Source organism: Cricetulus griseus, chromosome 7 (assembly GCF_003668045.3).
Source record: "Cricetulus griseus strain 17A/GY chromosome 7, alternate assembly CriGri-PICRH-1.0, whole genome shotgun sequence".
Classification (NCBI taxonomy): Eukaryota; Metazoa; Chordata; class Mammalia; order Rodentia; family Cricetidae; genus Cricetulus; species Cricetulus griseus.
In genome coordinates, this window is record NC_048600.1 from 27,902,490 (window position 1) to 27,927,596 (window position 25,107).

General features: G+C 39.7%; 1 protein-coding gene across 1 annotated transcript in view; it reads left to right on the top strand.

Moving 5' to 3' along the window:
* Kidins220 (kinase D interacting substrate 220) overlaps window positions 1–25,107 on the top strand; it is an 86,635-nt gene that overhangs the window by 48,099 nt on the left and 13,429 nt on the right. Inside the window, exons 24-26 of the mRNA XM_035447342.1 lie at window positions 15,350–15,528; window positions 17,220–17,431; window positions 19,231–19,344. Of these exons, the coding sequence (XP_035303233.1) occupies window positions 15,350–15,528; window positions 17,220–17,431; window positions 19,231–19,344 (505 nt within the window). The remainder of the gene's footprint in view (window positions 1–15,349; window positions 15,529–17,219; window positions 17,432–19,230; window positions 19,345–25,107) is intronic.

Sequence of the window (25,107 nt, forward strand, 5' to 3'; positions counted from 1 at the left end):
AGAGGGCAAATATTAGATCCTGTAGATCTGTGTCAGGCATCTGAGGCATGTGCTGTCATGTGAGATCCAACAGCACACACATGCTGTACATACATACATGCAGGAAAAACATGCAGACACATAAAACAAGTCTAAAAGTCTCTTTTATTGTAGACAGATCTTCGCTGGAGTCTAGTATTCCTGGCCTTCTAGTCCTGTTCCAGTACAGTCTTCTTTTGCATCTGCATCACAATGAACAGTGCTTACTGTCCTTGTTCCTATCAATATTCTGGTTCCTTGAGCTACTCCCGTAATTGCCCCTAGCGTTTCTCTAGTCTACAACTCCAACTTCTCCAGATTCTTCCTGTAAACCAGGTCAGAGGCTTCTGAACTACATCTCTGGAATGCCACTGTAGCCACCCCACTTGTCTGACACTCATTTTCTGTGTTAGTCAGGCTTTCGGTGCTGTGACTGTAGCTTATGAGAGAATGCATGCATTGAACTCATGGTTTCAACGGTCTGTCATGGTGGGGAGAGCCTGGGAAGCACAACTGCTCTCTTTGGGGCAGCTAAGAAGCAGAGAAAGAATTGCCTGTGCTTTGCATTACAGATCCCACCATCTGAACCTCATAGGTAGTTTTGAGTTTTTTTTCATTTTTAAATTGAAATGTGTCTTGTAGACACTAGCAAATGCTTAACATGTAGTTTAAAGATAATAGCAATTATTATTCCCTTTTATGGAAAATAGAATTATTTGGGGAGGGAGAAATGGATTTTTTAAAATCATATAATGAATATAGATTAGAGTGAGTTTTTCTGGGGAAATATTTTATTTTGATCACATCAGTATAGAATAATACATATTAAAGTAAAAGTGGCGATGCCAACTTTCTTTTATGATTAAACCAACCTATTACTTTTGACCTCAGACCTTGATGGTTTTGCCATCTGAGAATGGACTGGATTTAGGGTGACTCTGAGATGCTTTTCTTTTTTAAGAAATAAATAATCCTATAAATACAAAAAATGTTTGTAGTCAACCAACAAAGAGAAAAAGAGTATAGAAAGCAATCTGAAAATTCATAAGGACTTTTACTTAAAATAATTAAATAAAATAATTTATAACGAAGAACTGTAGGAAGATAGTGTGCTCAACATATTGAAAACCCATCCATTGGAAGATGTTCTAACAATTTAGATGCCTGTTTCTCCTTATCCGTAGCTGAGTTCTTTGGTGTTTGTCATTTGAATAATAAAAAGTTTTATTTACAGCTGACAAAAAGCAGCAGCATATAATTGATATTCATTTATTTTATTAAAGAAATCTGATTTGGTAAAAACAATCAGAAAATAGTATTTTTAACGCTAGTAGTAAAATTTATTTTTTAATCCATAAAAAGCCTCATTTATTTTTATAGCAATCTGATGACACATCTGCTTGCTTTATTCAGCTGAAAAAGAAAATGTTGGTTCTTGGTGTTTTGTAAAATTGCTTTGTTAAATTATTTTCTAAATTGTTCAACTTTTAACAAATGACATTTGATACTAACACTGGAAAGCAATTTCAGCTAATTAAGTAGATCCCTCTATAAACCATTGGAACATTAAGATGACATACTGTTCATTCAAGATTATTTTAATTGGTACAATTATTGTAATTTTCTTGCAATTATGTGTTGAGCTAAAAGCTTTTGTCTAGATCATCTGAGGGTTTTTTTTTTTGTTAACATACATTTAGTGAGAAGAAAGGGAGTTAAATAAAAACTGTAGATAAAGATTTTTCTGTCTATGTTCTATTGCAGCATTTTAGACAATCATTGAAATATTTTAGTATAAAAGTTTATTTCTGGTATTTTAGGTACTTAAAGCAATGATAGAGGCTTTTAAAAGATCAATTTAAGTGGTTTTCATAAAGATGATGTTTTAAATTTCTGTTTTGACACTACTCAAGCAATCTTTTTCTCAAGAAGATATGGTCAGAAGAACTTTGTATAAGAGGTAACATCATTTTGGTAGTCTTGAATTTTTAAAATGAACTGAATAGGTTCTGAGGAAGTTTAAGAATGATGGCCATTTCCATCTCATAGACAGCTGTTTGCCGAGTAACCTTGGACATTAGTATACAATCTTTATGGATCTTTGTGATACCTTTATTTAGTTATATTTTAACAGACATTGTGTTTTATATCTCTTTCTATTACCCAAAGTTTTCAAAACCTTAATTGATTGTATCTCATATCCCTAGTTTCTCTCAGAGCTGTCCAGTCTCCTTCATGTTTCCTTCATTTCTGTTTCCACCTGTTAGCAATTGGGTGAATTATGCAAGTATTTCTCCTTTACATGTGATTATCCTTAAATTATAACTTTGAGTAACAAAGTTCCCCTTGTTGTACAAAATATAACTTTTGTCCTGATGTTTATTTTGTCTTAAATTGAAGATCCTAGGAATATCTATTCAAAATGTTATTTCATGCATGCTGTTAAGATTTTTTTTATTTATAGCTTTAAATCTTATTAAGATTCTATATTTTTATATGATTTGATATGGAAAGATTTCTTGGAGATTTTGATGTTGCCATTATTCAAAATTCATTGAATTGTTGTCTTGTGTACAGTTATTTCCATAAGCATATGCACACACTTGCTCAGAATGCAGAGGTTAAATATTTAGTAGTATCTTTGTTTGTGAAAGAGACTTATCTAGCTCTTTGCAAAAATCACCTGATAATTTTTCCATATAAGAGAGAAAATTAGCAGGGTGGAAGTGGCCCACACCTTTAATCCCAGCACTTGGGAGGCAGAGGCAGGCGGATCTCTGTGAGTTTGAGGTCAGCCTGGTCTACAGAGCAAGAGAGAGAGCGATAAGTGGGTTTGCATTGGAATAAAGATTCTGTAACTATAACAGAAGTTGTACTTTAGATAAAATAACATTAATAGAGTGGTAAGTTTAATATGAAAAGTGAACCTGCAAGTTGTATGATGAGGTAGAATATTGACAGTTATATATGAATTTTCTGATTTTACATTGTTCATTTGTATTCTTGATAGAAATTGGTAAATCCAAATTCTTTTTGGGGGGAGAGGGGTTGAGACAGGGTTTCTCTGTGTAGCTTTGGCTCTTCTGGAATAGCTGAGATTGGACATGTGGGCCACCATGTTCAGCTAGCATTTTGTGTTTTACATTTGTTTTGGTTCAGTATGAATGTGGTGTGAGCATGTGCACTCCTAGATATACCTTGTGAACCCCCAGGGCCCTCTGAATGTAAGCATGCACAGTCCTGGATATGACCCAAACTTTTTATAACTCGATAGGCCTTTTTATTCTTCATCTCTCCAGAAGAATGGCCAGGAAGACAGAATAAGCTGTTTGTGGTTTCTGTGGAGGAGTGAAAATTAAACTTACTTTCTTTTGAGACAGGATTTCTCTGTGTAGCCTTGGTGGTTGTTTTTTGAAGAAAAAAAACTGAAAGAAATTAACTAGGCAGATTGGACCATTCTTGAATTTATCTGTTACTATGCTTTGCTTCTGATCTGTCTTGTTACTGCTATCAGATTTGTAACCAATCCAAGGGTGTGAGAGAAATTATTGAGAAACAAACAAACAAACAAACAAACAAAAAACCAAACCCTAAAGTTCATTGTTACTTAGGAAATTGTTCCTTGTTTGTTTTCTTCTGAGACGAGGTCTCACTTGGAACACACTGTGTAAACGAGATTGGCCTTGAACTCACAGAGAACTGCCTGCCAGAAAGTAGTTCATGAGAGCCTGTTATGGACAGATACTACTGCAGGGTACCCATGTGCAAAGCTGGCTGAGATCCCTGTCCCAGGGAGTCCTACACTCCAACAAAATGTAAACGATCTGATTAGCAGCATTCCAGTGGAAAGAATGAAAAGATGACTTAGGGAGGTGAGGAGTAGTGCTGGCTGTGGGTGGGTGTGACAGTCCTCACTGAAATGACAGTGGTGACAGATAGCCAAGTAGATTCTAGTAGGTTGGAGGGTCTGCTAGCAGTCTGGTAGGTAGTAGAACAATTAATTGGTTGCTTTGGAAGTAATACTGAATTTAATTTATGTGTATTCAAAACAATGACTTTGGGTACCAGGGAGGCAGCTCAGTGGTTAAGAGCACCTGCAACTCTTCCAGAGGCCCTGGGTTTGAACCTCTTTGGGAGGCTTACAACCATCTGTAGTGCCAGTCCCAGGAGACTCAGAGCCCTCCTCTGGCCTTTCCTGGCACCATACAACAGGTGGTGTACAGACATACACGCAGGTAAAACACCCACCACATAAAAACAAGTAAGTAAGTAAGTAAGTAGATAAATGAGTAACACAGTGGGACTAAGGACAAGGGAAAATAAATGGCCAAAATTCTCTGTGGGAATCAGGTTTGTACTGGAGGGGAGTTCAAGCACCAGCATGGCTTTCCAACCCCTTCTGCTTTCTCATTTGACCTTACACTTTCCCATCTGCTGTTTTTTGGGCTCACCCTTCTATCATTCTTCTGGTCTCATAAAGGCAGGAAGTCTGTTATAAAGCCACCCTACCCCATTTCAGGTTCTTCATGTCCCTCACTGGGGTGCTCCTTTATAGGCACTACCAGGGGTTTGCTTCACTCTTTCTTTAGTATTTGTTTCCTTCTTAAGATGATAAACTCCACAGATTGCAACTTCCTTACACATTGCTGAATCCATTTTCACACAAATTCGAGGTACAGAGTAAGCTGGGGTGTTTCTGAGAGAGTGAGGAAATCTGATGATGTGCTTAGACTGAGGAAGGTGCGGGGTCCTAGAGGTGTCAGCAGTGAAGCCTTGCTTTATCTTAAGGACAGGGCCCTGTGGATGTTTCATTGGTTCTGAATGTGAGGAAATGCATCTTTTGTTGTTATGAAGGTAACATATTCCTGGGCCAGGCTTATTGTAAGGTTGAAGTCCACTGTGCCTGGTGACTACAGATTTCATCTTCAGGTTGGTGGCTTCTCCCTTTTGACAGGTGACAAAATCACAGCAACATTTCTATAGCTTGTAAACAAGTTGGTGCTTCTAGGTTCTTTTGTTTGTAAGCCTTTAGTGAAGCTGTGGGTTGTAGACTTTTTGCACCTGACACTTTGAGACAGGTCTTTCCCAATATGTATGATCACCAGTATCCTTTTAAAGTCAGTGTAGTCAGGTATGATGGCACATACTTGTAATCCCAGCACTCAGGAGGCAAAGGCAGGAAGGAGGATTGCTATGAGTTCAGCCTGGACTACATAGTAAGACTGTGTGACAAAATACTAAAAGTTAATAAACAATCAAACAAACTCAATGAAGGCCATGTGTGACTTAGGCGACTCCATTTTGTTATGCTAATTATTTTGATTCTGTTAGGCCATTAACAGTTATTTACAATTAGACGTGTGCTGGGTCTACACTAAGGAAAACACTACCTACTGTAGGTGCCTGAGCTGCACTCGGTAGGTGCCTTATAGTGTACTGGGCACTTTGCCCAGCATCCCATGGCCATGCTCTGCATCTCCAGCCTATTTGTGGACAGTCTTCTGTAGCTGCAGGTTGTGGTTGTGTTTGGTAGCTGCAGTAGGTCAGACATAGAAAGTGCCAGAAGGTTCTGTGTCTTTTGTTCTTTGAGGCTTTGTGTAACCTTTTACACTTTTATGTTCATTAAATGGCTGTGTGCGCTCACACACACATACACACACACACACACACACACAGAGAGAGAGAGAGAGAGAGAGAGAGAGAGAGAGAGAAAGAGAGAGAGAGAGAGAATAGGGCCCACCATATGCATTGTACTGTCGAGCTGTACCTCCAAATCTTGTTTTGTTTCCAATAGGATTAAGTTGATTTTAAAAGTATTTTCTCAGCATAAACTCATGATGTAATTGTCAACATTTTATCCCGTTAGAGGAACTAAGAAATAATCGTAAATGCTCCAAGTCTTGTATTAATAATGTTAACACAAAACTGGAGAATATTAACCAAAACTATTGGATATAAACAGGAAAGTCAGTTTCTCTGAAATATGCTTTAATTTGTAGAAATACATTGAATATGTAATAAATTATTTATGTCAGCTTCACAGTTTATTTAACAATGTGGAAAAATTATGTCAGTATGTGTTTTAAAGAGCTCTAATTATTGAAGGGCCCATCTGGTCTTAAAGACCTTGTGAATGTCTTAAGATATACATTTACAAATCTAATAAACTTTCAAGGCTCACACAAGAAAAACTAAACCAGTGGACAGTAAGTAACAGTGTTGGCTTATTTCAATGCTGAGGTGAGGTGCTAGTAAAAGTATCCTGCAGTATTCAGGAAGTCCACGAGATGGGGCTGTGTCACTGGAAACTTTATTAGCATGCCTGTCCATACGACAAAGTGAAATGCTTATTGCTTCCCTCTTTCTATAGCAAGAAAATAGGGGCTGGGGGGAATGACAGTGTAATGAAAGGTTGAATTTCCAGTCATTTCATTAATTCATTAGTTCATTCATTTCTGTGTGGGAGTGCGCCATGTGGAGACCAAGTTAACCTTGGGTGCCAATCTTCAGATATCATCCACTTTGGTATTTTTGAGAGATATATTTATTTGGTATTTACTGAGAGAGTCACCTGGAACTCACCAAGAAGGTGGGTTGGCTAGCCAGTGGGCTCCAGGGATCTGCTTGTGCTTGCCTTCCCAGTGCTGTGACTACAGGTGTGTGCCAACATGCCTGCATTTTTACAGGGGTGCTGGGGTCAGAACTGCCCTTTATGGGTAAGCCAGCTTCCCACCAGAGAACATTCATCATCACTGAGAACCACGGCCACAAGCATATCAAAGCTTATGTCTTCATATGACAAAGTATTTTAAGTATTGTAGTACCTTTTTCTCACAGAATTTTTGTGTGCTTGTGAGTTTGAGGCCAGCCTGGTCGACATAGTGAGTTCCAGGACAGCCAGGGCTACATAGAGAGAGACCCTGTCAAAAACCAAAACAGAACAAAACAATATAATGTGAAATGGTAAACTTTGTTGAAGTTACTAAAAGCTAACATAAAAAGGGGGCTTCAAGCTGTGGCACTCATAGAGTAGCTTTGGATTCAGAGTCCCCATTCACTGTTCCTGACGTTAGCCTAGGACCCTGGCAGGGTTGTCTCAGAAAGGTAAAACTTGCTTCTCATTTACTCTTATCTGAGCGTTTTAAACTGCAGACTTTGTATGCCAGAAACCAGGCTGTGATTTTCTGTGGTTGATACTGTGCTCAGGGTTAGTCTGCTGTGATTATTTTGCCTCTCACCTCTTTATTGAAACCATCTCAGTATCTTAGATCAAAACTACCATTAGGTCCCCTCTGTTGCTGTAGTCTGCTCATTCCCATGCCGGCACTGTGTTATAATGCTCTCACATCCATATTGTGGAACATTTGCCAAGTGAATCCTATGTAGAATCCCTAAATACAATAGTTCATAGACACTAATCTATTCAAATTATATCCAAATGTGTTTGAATATTTGAAAATATTTGAGTATTTTAAGCAAGTTAATTAGAAGACTGAGCTGTTTTGATGACTATGTGAAACTGAAGAGTTGTGTGTGAGGATTGGAGCCCCAGCTTTGTTTAAGCATCCCTAGTCAGTTTTAGTGTACCAAGAAAATTCTTTGTTGTAAATAGAGGGAAATGTCATCAGTTTTTAAACTTCCTTTTTGATGGCAGTATAGTGTTTAACCAACAGTGTGGTGTGTAATTATTGAAGGTTGGCCCAGCTTCTCTAACATGACCTGCCACTCGGGCCAGGGCTTTTAATCTGATTGTTACACTCATGCTCTGACATGTAGGATGTGCTAGGAGTGTGCTTTCTTGTATAATTTTGTGAACAAGAAATGGCTTAGATTTTAATAACAGTGAAATAATATTCTTGTGTGCACGAGGCAGAGGTGTTGTTTTGTCCTGGAGTCTGCACATCACTGAAACTGTTCACTCTAAAGTTGTCTAAAGGGACCTGGGAGAGCGGAGCCAATGAATGAGGAGGACTAAAGTCTCACGCCATAGCCAACTTTATTCAGAGCATCAGACAGTTTTACTCTGAGGGTGAAGAAGAGCCACATGAGTTATCGTCCAATTATAAGAAACTGCATGTGGTAGGCAAGCTGCACGTGGCAAAAATGTTTTTCCATAGAGGCACATGCACAAATAACAATAGCCAGATATAATGAGTAATCTGAGGTAAACTCACTCTTATCTGCTACACCTGGAAGGAACTCAAAATCACAATCCAAGAACAATTCCATGTTCTGAAGAAACAGTGGTCACAGACTCTTGTTTTCTTAGAGTTTCTCACAAGCACTCAGAATTCTCCAACGATTCCATTCTTGGATGCCTTTGTTCAAAACTCCAGTACAAAGTCAGGGTGTCTTGTTATAAGACCCTGCTATGCTGGGTTCTAACACGAATGTAATACATAGCAGCATTCTTTTAAATTATTTTTTCCATTTTACAAATATATGAGTCAGCTGGGCAGATTGGTACAGGCCTTTAATCCCAGCACTCAGGAGGCAGAGGTAGGCAGGATTTCTGTGAGTTCAAGGCCAGCCCAGTCCAAGCCAGCCAGGGCTACAGAGAAAGACCCTGTCTCAAAAAACCAAGCAGACAAACTCTAAAACTGAAGGACCATACCTGGGATTTAGGAGGATAGGCCTGTGCTGGCATGCACTCATTCAGCAAACAACAGCTCATTGGTAAGGAATCTTTATTTTTGATTTTGGGGTTTCACTTATATTTTTTGGAGATGAATTGCTAAAGACTAGTCTCAGCAGTGCAGGCTAGGAACAGAGTGAGGTAACATAGTTTTCATTTGCTTACCTGGCCACATTATGTTAAAATATTATAAACTTTAGTTATAGGCAAGAAATTATTTTGGTGGTCGGGGTCACTAAATTCATTGTAGTTGTCACCTGATAGTACTTCATAATTGCCCAGAAATTTTATAGTTAGGTAGTACAAGTTGTAGTGGCTTCATCTTTCAGATGTGTACACAGGTTCTGGCAGGTTGGCCTGTCCCCAAGTCACTAGCAAGAATGGGATATATATGAGTTTAAGTAAGAATTCCGGGTCAGAGCCTGTTAGAAACCAGACCATGTCCAAAAGCTGGCCATACTACAGCATGAGCAGCTTGACCTTAGATAATGTCAGGCAGCCAAAGTGTAGTCATGGCTTACTGAAAAAAAGATTGTAAACTTAATCACCCACACTGGTGGAGGTGGAAAGTTAAGTGATTAGTAGGATAAATCTCAGGTGGTTGCATTTGTTGAATTTATGATATAATAAAGAAAAAAGTACATCAGAAGAACTTTTTTCCAGAAAAAAAAATTGAAAACTTTCCTAAGTGTTAAAGAAAAATGGTGCATTATCTTACAGAAGTAATAGACTACAAAATATTCAGTTGATGACACCAAATTCTCTTTCTTTTTAAACATATGTTGTATTAATTCTTTGAGAATTTCACGAATGCATACAATTTTATTATTTTCACATCCCCTCCCTTTCCAAATTCTCTCAGATATCTCTCATTTCCCCCTACCAGCTTCATATTGTTATTTTTTAATCCACTGAGTTCCAGTTAGTGCTGGCTATATGTGTACATGGTTGTGGGGCTGTCCATTGGAGCACAGTCAGTTAGAGAATGTACCCTTAATGAAAACTTACTCTTCAAGTATAGTAAAGGTATGTATGAAAGTCCAACACCTTTATCCCCTAAGTCAGAGATAAGGCAAGAATGCCTAGTCTTGTGGGGTGAATTTTTTTAAGTTTTATTTATTTATTATGTATACAACATTAAGCCTCCATATATGCCTGCACACCAGAAGAGGGCACCATATCTCATTACAGATGGTTGTGAGCCACCATGTGGTTGCTGGGAATTGAACTCAGGACCTCTGGAAGAACAGCCAGTGCTCTTAACCTCTGAGCCATCTCTCCAGCCCAGGAGTGAATGTTTTTGTTACACCAAAATTCATATGTTGGAGCCCAAAGCCAGTGTTTGGAGTTAGACAGTTGAAAGGTAAACACATTTAGATGAGGCAGTTAGTGTGGAGTGCTTCTTATGGGGTTAGTGCCCTTACAAGAGGAGACCAGAGAGCCATTGTTTCCATGTGAGGGTAAAACAGTTTCTCTCCAAGTCTTTGTTTCTGCAAACCAAGAAGGATTGTACCCATAAACTCTCTATCTGGTACCTAATCTTAGCCATCTTTGATGTGTAGTATTGTGATGTGTTAATGTTTGCTGGTCAAGCCACTCAGTCTGTGGCATTTGGTTCTACCAGCTCAAGCTAAAATGTTCTTTCTCTCCCTGCTATTGTAATGTAATTACCTAACATTGTAATGGTGTTCTAGCCAGAGTGACTAGACAAAAAAAATAGAACTAATAAATCCAGCAGTTTTCAGGATACAGCAACACAATCATTTGTGTTTCTGTCCTCATGCTGTGGATAATCTGAAAGGAAATTAAGTGTTTTATTTAACCAAAGTAGTTAAAGACATGTTCATTGGAAGCCACAACACTGCTAAGAGAAATGAAGGAAGATAAAGTAAGTGGGAGGACTTGGTGTACACGAACAGGGAAGCTAAATAACTAGAATATTAGGGCTGCCTAAGTTCCCTTCAGAGCCAACGTAAAAATCTTTCAAAATCCCAACAACTTTCATTTGCAGAAAGGACAACAATCTTGAAGAAGAGCAGACTCTGAAGGCCTACACTTTCCAACTTTAAAGCTCACTGCACAGTGCTGGCGTCAACAGTCTAGCAGTGATACAAAGAGCACACCTGGCAATCAAACACTAAGCTCAGACAACTGAGGCTGGTGAGGTGTGGGCAAGAATGCCAAGCCATCCAATAGAGAAAGTATGCCCTTCCAACAGATGGTTCTTAGACAGTAGATTCCCACATGCCAGAAAAGAATGAAACTGGACCCTTACCTCACACCACGTACAAAAAGTAACTCATTGTACTCTACCTGTTCTTTCTCAATTACATTTTGTCAGCATCAGAAAGGGTAAAACTCAAATTGTTTTATTCAGAAAGTATAGAATTCTTTAGGAAGAAAGTGTGTGTGTGTGTGTGTGTGTGTGTGTGTGTGTGTGTGTGTGTGTGTGTGTGTGTGTGTCTTTGTCTATTTACTTGATAAGTATTTATTGAACAACTGAGCTATAACAGTATTCTATGCTAGTGATTTAAATATATACTAGTGATTAAAACCAAACTTGCTTTCAGCTTTGATGGAAATGACAGTCTGGAGGGGAAGTAAGATGTTTAAGAAGATAATTCCATTAATAGATGCACATGTGACATGTACATGTGACATGCAGAAAAGTAAAAGGGCTTTGGGTCTGTTGTCAGAGTAATATGAGCTGTCCTTAAGGTAGTCATCTCTAGCCAGGTGGCAGTGGCGAACACCTTTAATCCCAGCACTCGGGAGGCAGAGGCAGATGGATCTCAGTGAGTTTCAGGTCAGCCTGGTCTACAAAGTGAGTTCCAGGACACCCAGGACTGTTACACAGAGAAAAACCTGTATAGAAAACAAACAAACAAAAAAGATAGCCATCTCTAAGCAGGAGAATTGTGCTGAAGACAAGGAATGGCTGAGAAATAAATGGGTGAAGACAGGAACAAGGAGTGCCTAGGATTTTGGTTGTCTTTCCACGGAAATTAGTAGTCATAGAAACGAGTTTTGTGGGACCAGAGAGGTGACTCAGCAGTTGAGGGCACTTACTGATCTTCCAGAGGTCTGAAGTGTGGTTCCTAGTACCCATGTGGTAGCACCCACGTGGCAGTTCACAGACTTCTGTACCAACGTTTCTGGCCTCCGTGAGCTTCATACATCCACATCCAGGCACACACACCTATGTACAATTTAAAGTTGTATTTAAAATGAGTTGTGTGGTGTCTTTTGTTGCTGACTCTGGCAATACAATTGGGTGGCTTTCTTGTTTTCCCCTTCATTGCTAGTGATTGTATTGGGGCCATTTGGGTGCTGAGCAAGTGCCCTCCCTTCCACTAGACTGCATCAGTCTTGTGGAGGTTAGGTTGTCCCCCGTGTGGTACAGTTCCAAGGCAGGTGAGAGTTTATAAAGACAGTTGGGTTGCCTAGTTTGCATACTCTGGGAGCCTGATCATGAATTTGTGAGAATTTTAATCCTTTATTAAATAATTACATTATTAGATGACTAGCTTCAGAAAATATATGATACCATCTTCTTCATAAGTTATGCATTATGGCTCTGCTTATACTTTAAGAAAGAAAGTTTTCTGTGTAGTTTTGGTCCTTACTTTGAATGGAAGTGACATGAATGGCTTATGTAATTTCTGCCAAGTAATTAATATGTATCTTCTATAAAGCAATGCAGTTATAATCAAAATGCTTTAACTTACATGGATGTTGGCATTAACAAGTGCTGTTCGATTAGTGGCATCAAAAGAAACTACATTTAAACATCCCAGAAGCTCACTGCCACCTGAGATTGTAAAATACTTTCTGAGGGCCATTTAACTGCTGGCAACTTCAGTCACATGATTCATAGTGCTGGAAATTTAAATTCACTCTTAATTGAAAAGTGAAGTTATTTAAATTCTTTAAATGCTAACCTTTGGAAAAAATATCTGAAAAATAAAGGCCCATATGATTTTGATGGCCCACTGCCAAAAGATTATCATTTACATAAACGTCTCTTTTAACAGAAGGGCTTAATGCATTGAGCTCAAAAGGTTAGAATAGAGACTTCAGTCTGGAAAGCAGCAGTAGCCGTTTGGCTTGTGAACAGCAGCATTGTTCACCACGCTGGGAACACTGTTCGCATTCAGGCTGAAAGCAGCTCTGGCATTAGAATTCGGTTCATTTGTCTCATGTGACTTGTCAGCTGTGTGTTTTTATCTAAATCTTCCTGGCCTCTCTTCTTTTTTGTGTGTAAAGCCCCTGAAATAAATGAACTACCTTTTTAACTGTTTCATTTCTGATATTTCTCCAGCTTTGCAAATGATTCCATGTGATCATTTTCCAGGTTTTCATTACACTTTAAACACATTTAATAATCAGTTGGAGTGCCGTTTTACTTTATTAAAGCAATCCCATTTCAGAGACCTTTCTGCTTTGTCCATGTGTGAATCTGTAGCAGGACTTGGTGAAATCCACAAGACAAAACTGCTTGCCTTGTTTTCTCACCAGCGCCCATTCTTTCCTTTTTTGCTAACTTTGTTCTCTGTATTTTCCCTCGGATGACTTTTAATATCTGGCTACCAGCCAAGTCCTGGGTCTCAGCAGTAAAGTGCTGATCCCAAAGAAAAGATGCAGCTGTTGCTAATCTTAGAGTAGGGTTCCATCTCACTTGGGAAGATGAGGAAAATGTTCTCTCCCCTAAAATGGAGCCCAGTGCAACCCAAGAGCACATGTTCTTGAGTAATTGGCAAGTGCTTTGAAGAGAGCGAAGGCCAGGACTTTCAGAGAGCTTCGGGAGGCATAGTTAGCATAAGTAAACTACTGTGTGGAAGCTGTCCAATTTCATGTTTGGTATCTGCATGTATCCAGGAAATTGTCCTCACACTTAGAAAGGTGGCACATGCCCATCACCTAGGCAGGTTTCTTCCTTTGTTACCCTCCTTCTTCCCTCCCTAAGTTTCACAGGTTCATGATCTGCTTTCTGCACATTTGGCTGGACTCTACTTAATTTATTATGAGATTTGTCTGAGTGTGTCGATATAGTTCATCCCTTATGTTACTAAGTTGTATTATGTAATGTAGCATGAGTTCTAATTGGTCTTAATAATGAAAACTCAGCTATCAGGGGGTGAAAGCTGAAAGATCAGGGAAGCAAAGTGGCCAGCCACTAGAATTCTTACCTCTACCAATGCTCAAACCAAAGGGGCGATCCTGTCCTCAGACTGCATCCTCATACTGACTGACAAGGCTGCACTGTTCCTCTGACTGACTGCCTCAGACTGCTCCTCAGACTTCACTGCTCCTCACACTGCATCCTCAGACTGCCATCAGCTCCTGTCTTCTCCCTCCTTATAGTTTTTTTCTCTGCCTGGCCATATCCCTTCCTGTTCTGCCTTCTTAATGCTGGGATTAAAGGTGTGTCACTTCAAGTGCTGGGATCACCTTTGTATGAGCTCTGTTTCTTTTTTAGACTGGATCAGTTTTGTGTAGCCCAGGGTGGCCTTGAACTCACAGAGATCTGACTGCCTCTGTCTCCCGAGTGCTGGGATTAAAGGTGTGATCACCATTGCCTGGCCTCTATGGGTAGCTAATATGTTTGGCTTTGTACTCTGATCTTCAGGCACACTTTATCTGTTAGATCACAAACAAAACATCACCACACTGTGATACAGACCTTCCTCTACTTCTGTACCCACTCATCCGTTAGTAGACCCTGCTGTTACTCCAGTTTTCTTGTCTACCTGTTTGAACATCTCTGTTGTAGTTTTTACTCCTTTATCTCTTGTATATTCTCCTGTGCACCTCAGATCTGTTTACTGCATGGTATTTAGTTGGGAGGAGTACCATGTAGAATTTGAACATTTGGCCAATTTTCTTCTTTCAAGACAATTTCTTATTGATCATTGTAACAGTATCTATTAAGTGTTTTTAATGATTAAAATTCACTTATTTTTACATAAGAGAATTTCTGCTTGATCCAAAATTGTTCATTGTTTGAACTCAACTATGAAAAAAATACACATTAAATAGAAGTACATTGTGTTAGCAGTTACTGTATTTGATAAGTTAAGTGTTATTCTTTCTAGTCTACCGTCTGTGTTTTTATCATGTCTTTGTTTATACAATAAGCATATATTACTTTGACAGTAGAAAATAATCTTTTGTAGAGAAGAAAATAACCTGTGCTAATACTGTTCTAGTTTGTGTGATTTATTTTAAAAGATCCCCCCCCCCAAAAAAAAAGAACCATGTTGTCTCATTAAAGAGCCAAGTCTCAGGACCAGCCTTTCACTGGCTCACTGTATGATGTGGGCAGCTGTTAGTCTTCCTGAGGCCCCCAATTCCCACCTGTCCACTTGTAGCCCATGTCAGTCAGCAAGAGGGAGCAGCTGACTGACTGACTGACTGGGGTCTACCTGGTGTACAAGTTCCTTTCCCTCTGTCCCTCTGGTTTATATCCTGCTCTTGGCCAAGTCAGTGACATTCTGATCTTCTTTGTTGTCACCTTGGTCATTTTGAAGCTATATTATTATTATTTTCTCTCTTAGGTTTCTTATCTTAAAGATATTTTTAGATGAGAACAAGGTGTGTAAAATGCTTCTTATGTACAGAAGCAACACATTTAAGAAGTAGAATTTGACTCTGACAGCAGTGTTAACGAACTTTTCATTTCTTTTCTTTTTGAAGAATATCAAAGAATATTCCAACAACTAAAGATGTTGAGCCACTGCTTGAAATTGATGGAGATATAAGAAATTTTGAAGTGTTTCTGTCTTCAAGGACCCCAGTTCTTGTGGCTCGAGATGTAAAGACCTTTTTGCCATGTACAGTAAACCTGGACCCCAAACTACGGGAGATCATTGCAGGTGGGTGTTGTGGTGCAGTTTATTTTTCTCTGAAGTCCTCAAATCTTTCATGTTTCGTTTCTTTCTTTCCTTTTTTGTTTGTTGGTTTTGCTTTTGTTTTTGAGGTGAGCTCTCACTGTGAACTCAGTCACTGAAGGCGTCCTGCCTAGGCTTCTGAAGTGCTGGCATTGCAGGGATGTGCCTGCACAGCCAACAGACTCCTGTTCTAACTTGTTCTCTCATTTTATCTTGCTTCATGAAAAAGTAAGAAACTTGAACCAAGCATGTCACAGAGGAATTGATGGGTATAAGGACTGGGGTGTCCACACCTGGGAATGTTAGGATGTCAGCAGTTTACTCCATGGTGCTCTCTTCCTTGCCTCGACAAATTCTCCCTTTGGAATGCTGAGCTCCCCTGATGTCACACGTGGTAATTGCCCCATTGTCTGGCTTCCGCTCTTAATAGAGACTTCTGTGTAGAGCAGAAAACAGACAGTCTTTACCTTCACTTTAGGTTTTTAACCTAATTTTGATAAACTGGGACTTAAAATATTAATTTATATAAACTGGGTCTTAAAAATATTGTTAATTTATTTTATGGCAGTGCCGGGGCTTGAACCTAAGGCCTTGTGCACATTGTGCAATCACTGAATATGTCCTCGACCCTCTTTTTACTTTTGTTTTGAGGCAGGATGTCACTAAATTGCCCAAACTGGCCCTAAACTTTTGATCTTAGCCTCCCAAGCAGCGGATCTACAGCCTATACTGCAGATCTGGTTTGCATTCTGGCTTTAGAGAGACTGGTGGGTGCTGGAGCTCACACAGCTGTATTGGAACACAAGGGCTTCATGTGATCTCACTCATCAGGCCATGATTGAGCTTTGTGGGAGTTACTGAGGGATCACCTTTAATTAGTCCTGTAAAGTGAAATAGACTCACACAAATGCTGTGTCCCTCCCCCATGTGTGGGATCTAAAGGAGAGCAGAGCTGGACTTCCTGGAGCCTGGGATAGTCTGGGAAGAGAGAGGACAAGGGCGATGAGAAGAGGCTGGTTAGTGAGTACAGATACAACTGGATAGGGGCAGTAGTTTCTTACTCTACCTACACAGTAGGGTGGCTACAGTTAACTGTGAGTTAGTGAGTGTTTCAAAATACCCAGAAGGGTCCATTTCATGTCTCATCACAGAACAATGGTGAGTGTTTGAGGTTCATTTCTTCAGCTTATACCTTATGCAATATATACATCTTTTAAGGAAACATATTGTACCATAAATATGTAGTTCTTAGTGCTCACTCTAAGGCTGATGCTTTTGTGCTGGGTGCTCTATGATGAGAGGTCAATGTAGGTCCACGGTTAGCTCACGTTGTATGCATTAGACAATTGGAGTCTTGCATTAGCATATAACAAATAAATGTTTAAAGACTCAAAAGTAACAATAGTGTTTGGTAACTGAAGAAAGAATCCAAGTGTAATAGCTTTTCAAATAGTGAAGAGAAACAAAAACCCAATCATATTATGTACAGCAATTGGTCTTGTTTTTTTTCTTTCACATAAAGTCTATAGCCTATTAAAGACTTCCCAACAACTCATTCAAACTCAGCTGAAGTCACTAGCAGTGAAGAAAGTATGTTCTTGTGTAGTAGCTGGTGACAGGACTAATCACCAGTGCCCTGTTCTCTTTTGCCTTTTGGGTTATGGTGGAATTTCCAGACGTTCGAGCTGCAAGAGAGCAGATCAACATAGGAGGCCTTGCATACCCCCCACTCCCTCTGCATGAAGCCCCTCCTCGGCCACCTTCTGGGTACAGTCAGCCTGCATCTGTCTGCTCCTCCTCAGCATCATTCAACGGGGTTCTGTCCCCTCAACCCCACAGCAGCTACTACAGCGGCATGTCCGGCCCTCAGCACCCCTTCTACAACAGGGTAAGGGGCAGCACCTTTGCTGTAGAATGTCTCTTCCAGGGTATCAGGGTCTTTCTGCCTGTGGGTTCTGATACTGCTTTGGGACTGTAATTTGAATTTAAAATAGGAAAGTGTAAGGCTTAAATGTACAATTGTATGATTTTTTTAAAAAACAGTGTCTTGGATTTTAGAATGTTCTAGACTTCTAAAGAGTCTGCACATAAGAACATTGTATTTTGTGTAGCAATTTATGCTGGCATTTACAACACTGATAAATTCCTAGAGTTGTTTATAGTATGTAGACATATGTGAGATAATAATGGGAACATATTGCTTGAAGGATCAAATGTTATTGCCAGTTAATATTGCCATAAGCTGTTTTTATAATTTTATTTCAAGTACCTTCAGTCAGATGTAATTCTTTGCTTAATACACAATTTCCTAACTAAAAATTGAAAGGACAGTTACCAGTGGTACCGAAAACATGTTGAATATAATCGATCAAAGGTGCCTGTTCTCGAAAACCTTAATGACTCGAATCATGTAATGGCACTAATGATTTCCCAAAGGAAACAAATCACGAACCAGGATGTTTTGTAGAATGTTAAATTCCATTGTAAGTGTTATTCCTTCTTTTCTCCTTGGTTAGTCTAAATTCAGGGGGAAAAGGGGGCTAATATTCAGAGAAGACAGCTGACTGCATAACTTTATTCCACGTGAGCTGGGAAGAACAAGTTTGGGATAAATGTGACAAAGAAGGAATTGCAAAATTTAAATTAAATTTTTATTATTTTAAGTGGCCATATTAGTAATTTAGGTTTGCTGTTTATAGAGCCGTAGACTGTGATTGCATTTTTCTGTGTGGACAAGGCAACACAGGAGGAGCCAATAGCATTTAATAACATTTATACTATGTTCGTTCTCTGTAAAAATTAACTGTGTGGTAGGTGGTTTGGAATATAGATCCGTAGTCACCAATCTTAAAGTCTGCTGTAATTTACCATACGATGGCTTAATCAATATTAATTAAAGGTGTGAAAATAAGTTTATTTGAAAAAGACTCATGAAATCATCTAGGCTGCATTTTACCTTCACATATTTTAAAAGCAATAATGCAATGCACTTTTAAAGTAGTTACTTATTTTTAAGACACTGAAATTTCTCTTGTTTTGGGGTTTAGTGTTTCTATTATTATTTAGGAGGGTACGATTCATACCATTAAAAGGCATAGTAATTCTCTTAAACTGTCAGGAGTAAAGAAGAGAGAAGCAGCTACCTGGGTACAATGAAGCCTAATGAGTCTTCATCTTTGTGTTTCTAGTCCATATGATCTGTTATGGGAACCTGGCTATAAGAAAATGCACAAGTTAAGTCTTGTGTAGGTAGCAGTGTGAAATCCAGTGTGCGCTGAGACAGCTGAGCTCCAGGGCTCCCATGAGGCTGTCCTGGGAAGTACTGCTGGTTGTTCCCACGTGACCAGGCAGAGAGTATCCTAATAACATTCTAGTTTGCTTTAGAGAAAAATTTGTAAGTTAATACATACAAACCGTGTATAGCAAACCTGTTAAGATGTTAAATACAAAGAAAAAGTGTTTGTGTTAACTCTCAAGGTGCAAAACATATCAAATGAACAAGATAGAGTATAAGTCACTGGCTTAACTCTGGTTTGGATCCTACAGAGTATGAAGGACGCTTTTGTTTTGTCACTTGCTTTTGAACTTTGGAGTTGTGTTGGTTGGTTTCACGTGATAAATCTCATTACACTTTGATTTCTGTAATTGTTCATGCCCTTTTTTTTTTTGTTACATGTTTTTCCATAGCCATTCTTTGCCCCATACCTTTACACGCCAAGGTATTACCCTGGCAGTTCCCAACATCTCATCTCACGTTCATCAGTAAAAACGAATTTGCCCAGAGATCAGAACAATGGCCTAGTAAGTATATAAAAGGGTAACTAAAATATTAATCTCATAAAAGGGCATGGATAGCATTAAAAGCTATATATTTTTTCTTTCGGGAGTAAAAGAGTACAACTTATTTTATAGTTTTCATAATCAAGCTATTGCTAATATAAAATGTCTAGCCATCTCAGTGACTGAATGTTGAGTTTTTACAACCAGAAATCTCTGGCTTGTAATGGATTGTTTGCTACCAAAACTTTAAAAACTAGATCTTTTCTATCTGCTAATTTCTAGTATCTTTTTAAAGGACATCTATATGGTATGTCTGTGTGTATACATTAGCCTCATGGTTATCTATAGGTATGTCTGTTTGTATACAATAACATCATGGTTTAGTGGAAGGAGGGTGCAACAAGAGAAAAGGGTTTCAGTCTGTGGCAGGGACTTGACAGAATGAGATTGTTTAAACATACTATTGAATATAATTAATCAAAACAAAATACATCTGTGCCAAATACATTAGGGCTTCCTAATGACAAACTTTAAGTGACTATAAAAAACAAATTCCCTGTTAATATGATTTTAGTTACATTTTGAAGTGGTCAAAGGGGAATTCCAGTCACTCTGTGGGGTGTTAACTGTGTTGTTATTTTAGCATCCTGTTCATTCATCTCTGTGTGGCTCATCCTGCCCTGTTCACCTACTTTCCTGTTTATGTTGCTAGGAAGTTATCAAGGAGGATGCTGCTGAGGGGCTTCCTTCACCCACAGACTCCTCGAGGGTAATGGAGTAGTCTCGTGGTGTGGAACAGTGGTGTCTTGTTGCTTCTGTAGCAGTAATGACCATCTTAACACGATTGGCAGCAGTGCACTAACTCACTGATGGTGTGACTGGCAGTGTAGAGTAGCGAGTACTAACAATTACAGCCAATGGGTCCATTCCAAAGCTAATGTTCCTCCTTCATTCCTCCTTCTCAGTGACATGGGAGGGGCTTGAATTCCACAGTTAGGAAGGGCTGTTTCCAGGAGTCATCACACAGATTCAGCAGTGGGTTTTCCCTTAGTGCTGAGGGTTGTTTTCATCTTAACCATTTTTTGTTGTTATTGTTGTTTTGTTTTTTCAAGACAGGATTTCTCTGTATTGCTTTGGAGCCTGTCCTGGAACTTGCTCTGTAGACCAGGCTGGCTTTGAACTCACAGAGATCCACCTGCCTCTGCCTCCCAAGTGGTGGGATTAAAGGTGTGAGCCACCAACACCCGGCCATCTTAACTGTTTTTTATACAGCCTGCACTTGGTATGATTCTCTTAGGACAGCTTTGAAAGTATCCCGAATCACCTTTGATGTTGGAGAAAGGCATGAGGTAGATGGTATAGACCAGCACATCTCTGGTAACTCACCCGTGCTTCTAGCTGTTTCCGCTGGTGAAGTCTTCATGCAGTATCGCTTCTTCCTTTCTTTATTCATGAAAATAAAATTTCCAGACAAACCTAGAGCTGGTTCAATATCCCAAAGGAAGTTGTTTAAACTTTTTCCCTCTTAATAAATTAAGATACTGGTTTCTTTAAAAATTAGAACCAACAGACCGTGGAGGAAACCACTAAAATAATAATTACTCCAGACCTTATACTTAAAAAGAAATACATGTGATGAGCGGCCATAAAATCTTACTTTAGTCAGTCAGTGTACAGTTAGGTCCAGCTCGTGTTTTATGTTCAGAATATGTTATCTCAGGTAAAGATGCTCTCTAATCTAAAACTATTCTAAAATGTTGTAAGCAGTGAAGAGTTGCAGGCTGAAATAGTACATCCCAAAGTTTATCAAGAATGTTTAAGTTAAAACATGCATTTGAATAGGTAATATATTTTTAAACCTTAATTTTCTTTGAGTTAATTCTTTTAAGAGGCCAAAAGGGTACCATTTTGTTGTTTTTATTGAGGAGTTGGTGACTCTTGAGTCACCCACATATTAGCTGAAGTGTTTGAGTGACTGCAGCTATCCACCAGTGACAGACATCCTGAAACACAGCAGTACTTTGGGTGCTTGGGGCTGTTGTGGCTCATGCAACACCACCACTGTGTGCAAAGTTGCTTTTAATTAGTTAGGGAGCCTTTGCTACAGGGACTCATGTGTGCAATTCAGCTCTAGGGACTAAAATTCCTCGGTGAATTCCTGATGAAAATCAGATACTATGGAGGACTTCATGGCTTTAGTGACACAGAAATGCTGAAACAGCAGCTCTTCCCTGCTGCAGAAGTGTAGGCAAACACTTGTAATGAAAAGGTGCCAATGACAAGGAGAACGTTAGATGAGGTTTGGAATGAATTTTTCTGAGGAAGGGGACTAATGCAGTTCCTGAGCCATGGTTGGAAGTGAATAGCAAGGCATGAAGGCACCTCACCTAGCGCAGTGTCCTTGTCAGTAAGATACCACACTTCATGTTCTCTTGGTACTAAAAGGTAGTTCGTAGTTGGCAGAATGGGTAATAGATGCTCACCACGCTTTCTGTGCTTCTAAGAAATTAACAGTGGCAACAGTTTGTAAAATGTGTCTTGTAGAAGACTAGGCAAAGCTAGTCAGCATTCGATCAAAGCCATTGAAAGCAGTGGTGGAAACTTAAGAGCCTGCCTGTCTTAGTCAGTGTTCTGTTGCTGTGAAGAGACACTGTGACCATGGCAACTTTTACAAAGGGAAACATTTAAGTGGGGTGGCTTACAGTTGAGAGGGTTAGTCCATTATTATCATGTAAACAAACATGATGCTGGAGAAGAAGCCAAGAGTGCTACGTCTGGGTCTGCAGGCAGCAGGGAGAGGGAGACACTGGGCCTAGTTTGAGCATTTGAAACCTCAAAGCCCACCTTTAGTGACAAGCTTCTGCCAACAAGCCACGCCGACTCCAATAAGGCCCCTCCTCCTAATAGTGCCACTCCCTGGTGACCAGACATTCAAATCTATGAATCTATGGGGGCCATTCATATTCATACTACCACACTGCCAAACACTGTTAGGTGCCATGGATGCTAGCTAGATCAGCTCTCCCATTGGCTGGTTATTGGTCATGTCTGTGTGGCATCATCCCCTTCATAGACCTGATGAGAAATGCCTCTTGTAGATAAGCTGGGAGCTACATGAATCTTTTAGAACAAATTGAGCTATCATTACAGACATGGAATAACAGAGAGGGAAAGTGAGGTCAAAAAGTTAACCAACCATGGTGTTTGCAAAATATAGGTGAGCTCATCTATTTTTACCTCAAGGAATTTCTGATAAACCAAATGTTTGTGAAAATAATAATTTTTCTCACATTAACATTACTAAGATTATAGTCTACAAAGTCCAAAGATTAGCAGGTAAATTATAGATAGATATTTGAGTGTTTCACAAAGTAGGGGCTTGAACTATAAACCCCTGTGGTGGTTTTGTGCCCTGTAATTTTATGGCTGAGAAAATATGCATGCCAGATCGTGTGAAAGTGAAGATAATGTTAGATCTGAGATGTGCTCCCAGAGCATTACGGTTGGGAAGGACTAGTGTGTCCTCCTTTTTCATAATGGAAGCTTTAGTCTATACCTCATTTCATAAAAGCAGGGAGAGCAGCCCCTGGGCCTGTCCAGGCCTCCTTTCCTTCTGAGGCTCCCATACCAGACACAGCTGGTATTTTGGGGTCTGGTTCAGCCTCCATGGCCCTAGTGAAATGAGTGGGGCATACATCGGGGCACAGGAGCAGGTTGGTAATGTAAGAGCCAGAATGCCCAGCCCCTGTTTCCTGCCTTGGCCATTCTGCTGAGTATGAGTAGGGGTGCAGCCTCTGGAGTTCAGTAGATCTTGTGATGCACTCTTACCCTTGCACAAGCTACCCTCTTTCTATGCTTTACAGTTTCTTTGGTCTGACCTGGGCATTACTAAATACTAGCATATTTAAGTGCATTATTATCTACCAAGAATACCCAGAGCCTTAAAGACTCAGACTCAAACTGATTCGAGTTAGGTGATTGTTGGCTAATAGTGGACAGGACTGTATTCATCTGCAGCCAATTTAGATTATCCCAGGTGTTTTATGTACTGGTGTTTCTTGGGCTTAAGAGGCATCATTTAGAGGTGTTTTGGGGTTGTGAATATGATGGAGTGCATCTCTTAAGGACAGGAATGTAGCCTGGGAATCACACCTTAGGCAGTCCTGTGAACATGGAGTGCCACTAATATACACTCTCAAGTTATCTGAAGTGTCATGTGGTGCATGACTACGTTTGGGAATCGGAAGCTTTTCTGGAAGATTTCACTTGGTGCCATTACCATCTTTTAGTGGAATTCTCACCAAGGTGTCCATTGGCCTTAACCCAGATTTGCACTGCGTGGCTCCACCTAGCTCTGAGTTGCTTTGAGGAAAAAGATTACATAATTCACAAAACACCCTTACAATTTACATAACTCACAAAACACCCTTACAAACCATATAGTCTAAAGATACTGAGAAAGTAAGGAAAAATTGGGTTTGTCATGAATGCATAAAATGTGTAATAAAAGTCTTTATTTTCTACCATGATATGTATAAATCAATTCTAAATAATTAAAATTTACCCAAGTTTATGAACACAAAGACAGTGCATGGCACACTCACAGTGAGAGAAGTGTAAATGCATTTGAGGTACAGTGTGGGTCCTATCTGACTGCTGTAGCCATCTCCTGTTGCTGTCATGAGAAGCTCAAGTGTTGCAAGAGTCAGCATAAAATGCTGTGGGAGTGTGGGCAGTTTTTCTCTCCAGGAAACTGTATACAAATGTAACCGGATACCTTCTGTATAATATATGTAGCATGCAAAATAAGGCCTGACCCACTGTTCAGGGAGTTGTCTGTTCAGAGGCAAGCTACTAGCAAGAGTTTTAGGGAGTCAAAAGATCCACTCAGATTGGTGACTCTTTAGGAAGTTGGTACTCTAACTCCACTTTGCTCAGGAGTCAACTCTAGTGGCATGGAGAGCCTTCTGTTGTCCTCATGGACAACACAGCAACAGGCCTGTCTTGGGCCAGGAGTCTTGGGTGGCATTCTGTTAGTGAGCCAGACCTGCTCTGGATAGCTGTTCCTGGTGAGAACTACATTTCTTTGGCAGACATTTTCCCCCCAAAGAAGGAATGCCATAACATTTCTTTTTCTTCCTTTCTCCTCCTGTTTTCCTTACTGATTTAGCATTGTATACTACTGGCTGATGCTGAGTGAGCATTCATTGTCCCGTCATGTATTTATTGAGCATGTGAAGGCCCCATCTGGTGGGATAGAGCAGGAGACAAAAATGAAAGGCATCCTGCCCTCACACTCTGTGGGTTCCCAGGCCAGCAAGGAATCACCAGTGTCTGCCTTCCTTGGCCTCTGAGAGATCACTTCTATATATTCTTGAAAAGACATGACAGATTTAGTATTAAGTTAAATTGCAAGAAATTTCAGAATTGCATAGGCAACATTAAAATAATTTTACAATATTCAGTGTGTTCTTAAGTTATATTTAGAGAGTGAAGATAACTGTTGATTTAATAATGGCATTACAAATGAATGTCAGACTTTTGCTCAGTAGGCTCCAGCTCATGGAGTACAGTGTGTAAAGCTGGCGCTTCCTGTAGGCACTTTATTTCCACCACTGCTTTAGAGCTTGCAAGTTGTCTTCACGGCAACTGTGTCCAAACCAAGCTGTCTCTTGTTTGCTCAGGACAAGAGCTGGATGAGAAAGCTGCAGATGTGGGTAAGCAGTCGGGCATTCTTTAGACTGAGCGTGCCACAGGTGCCCACCGCCCTCAGAGACTGAGTGT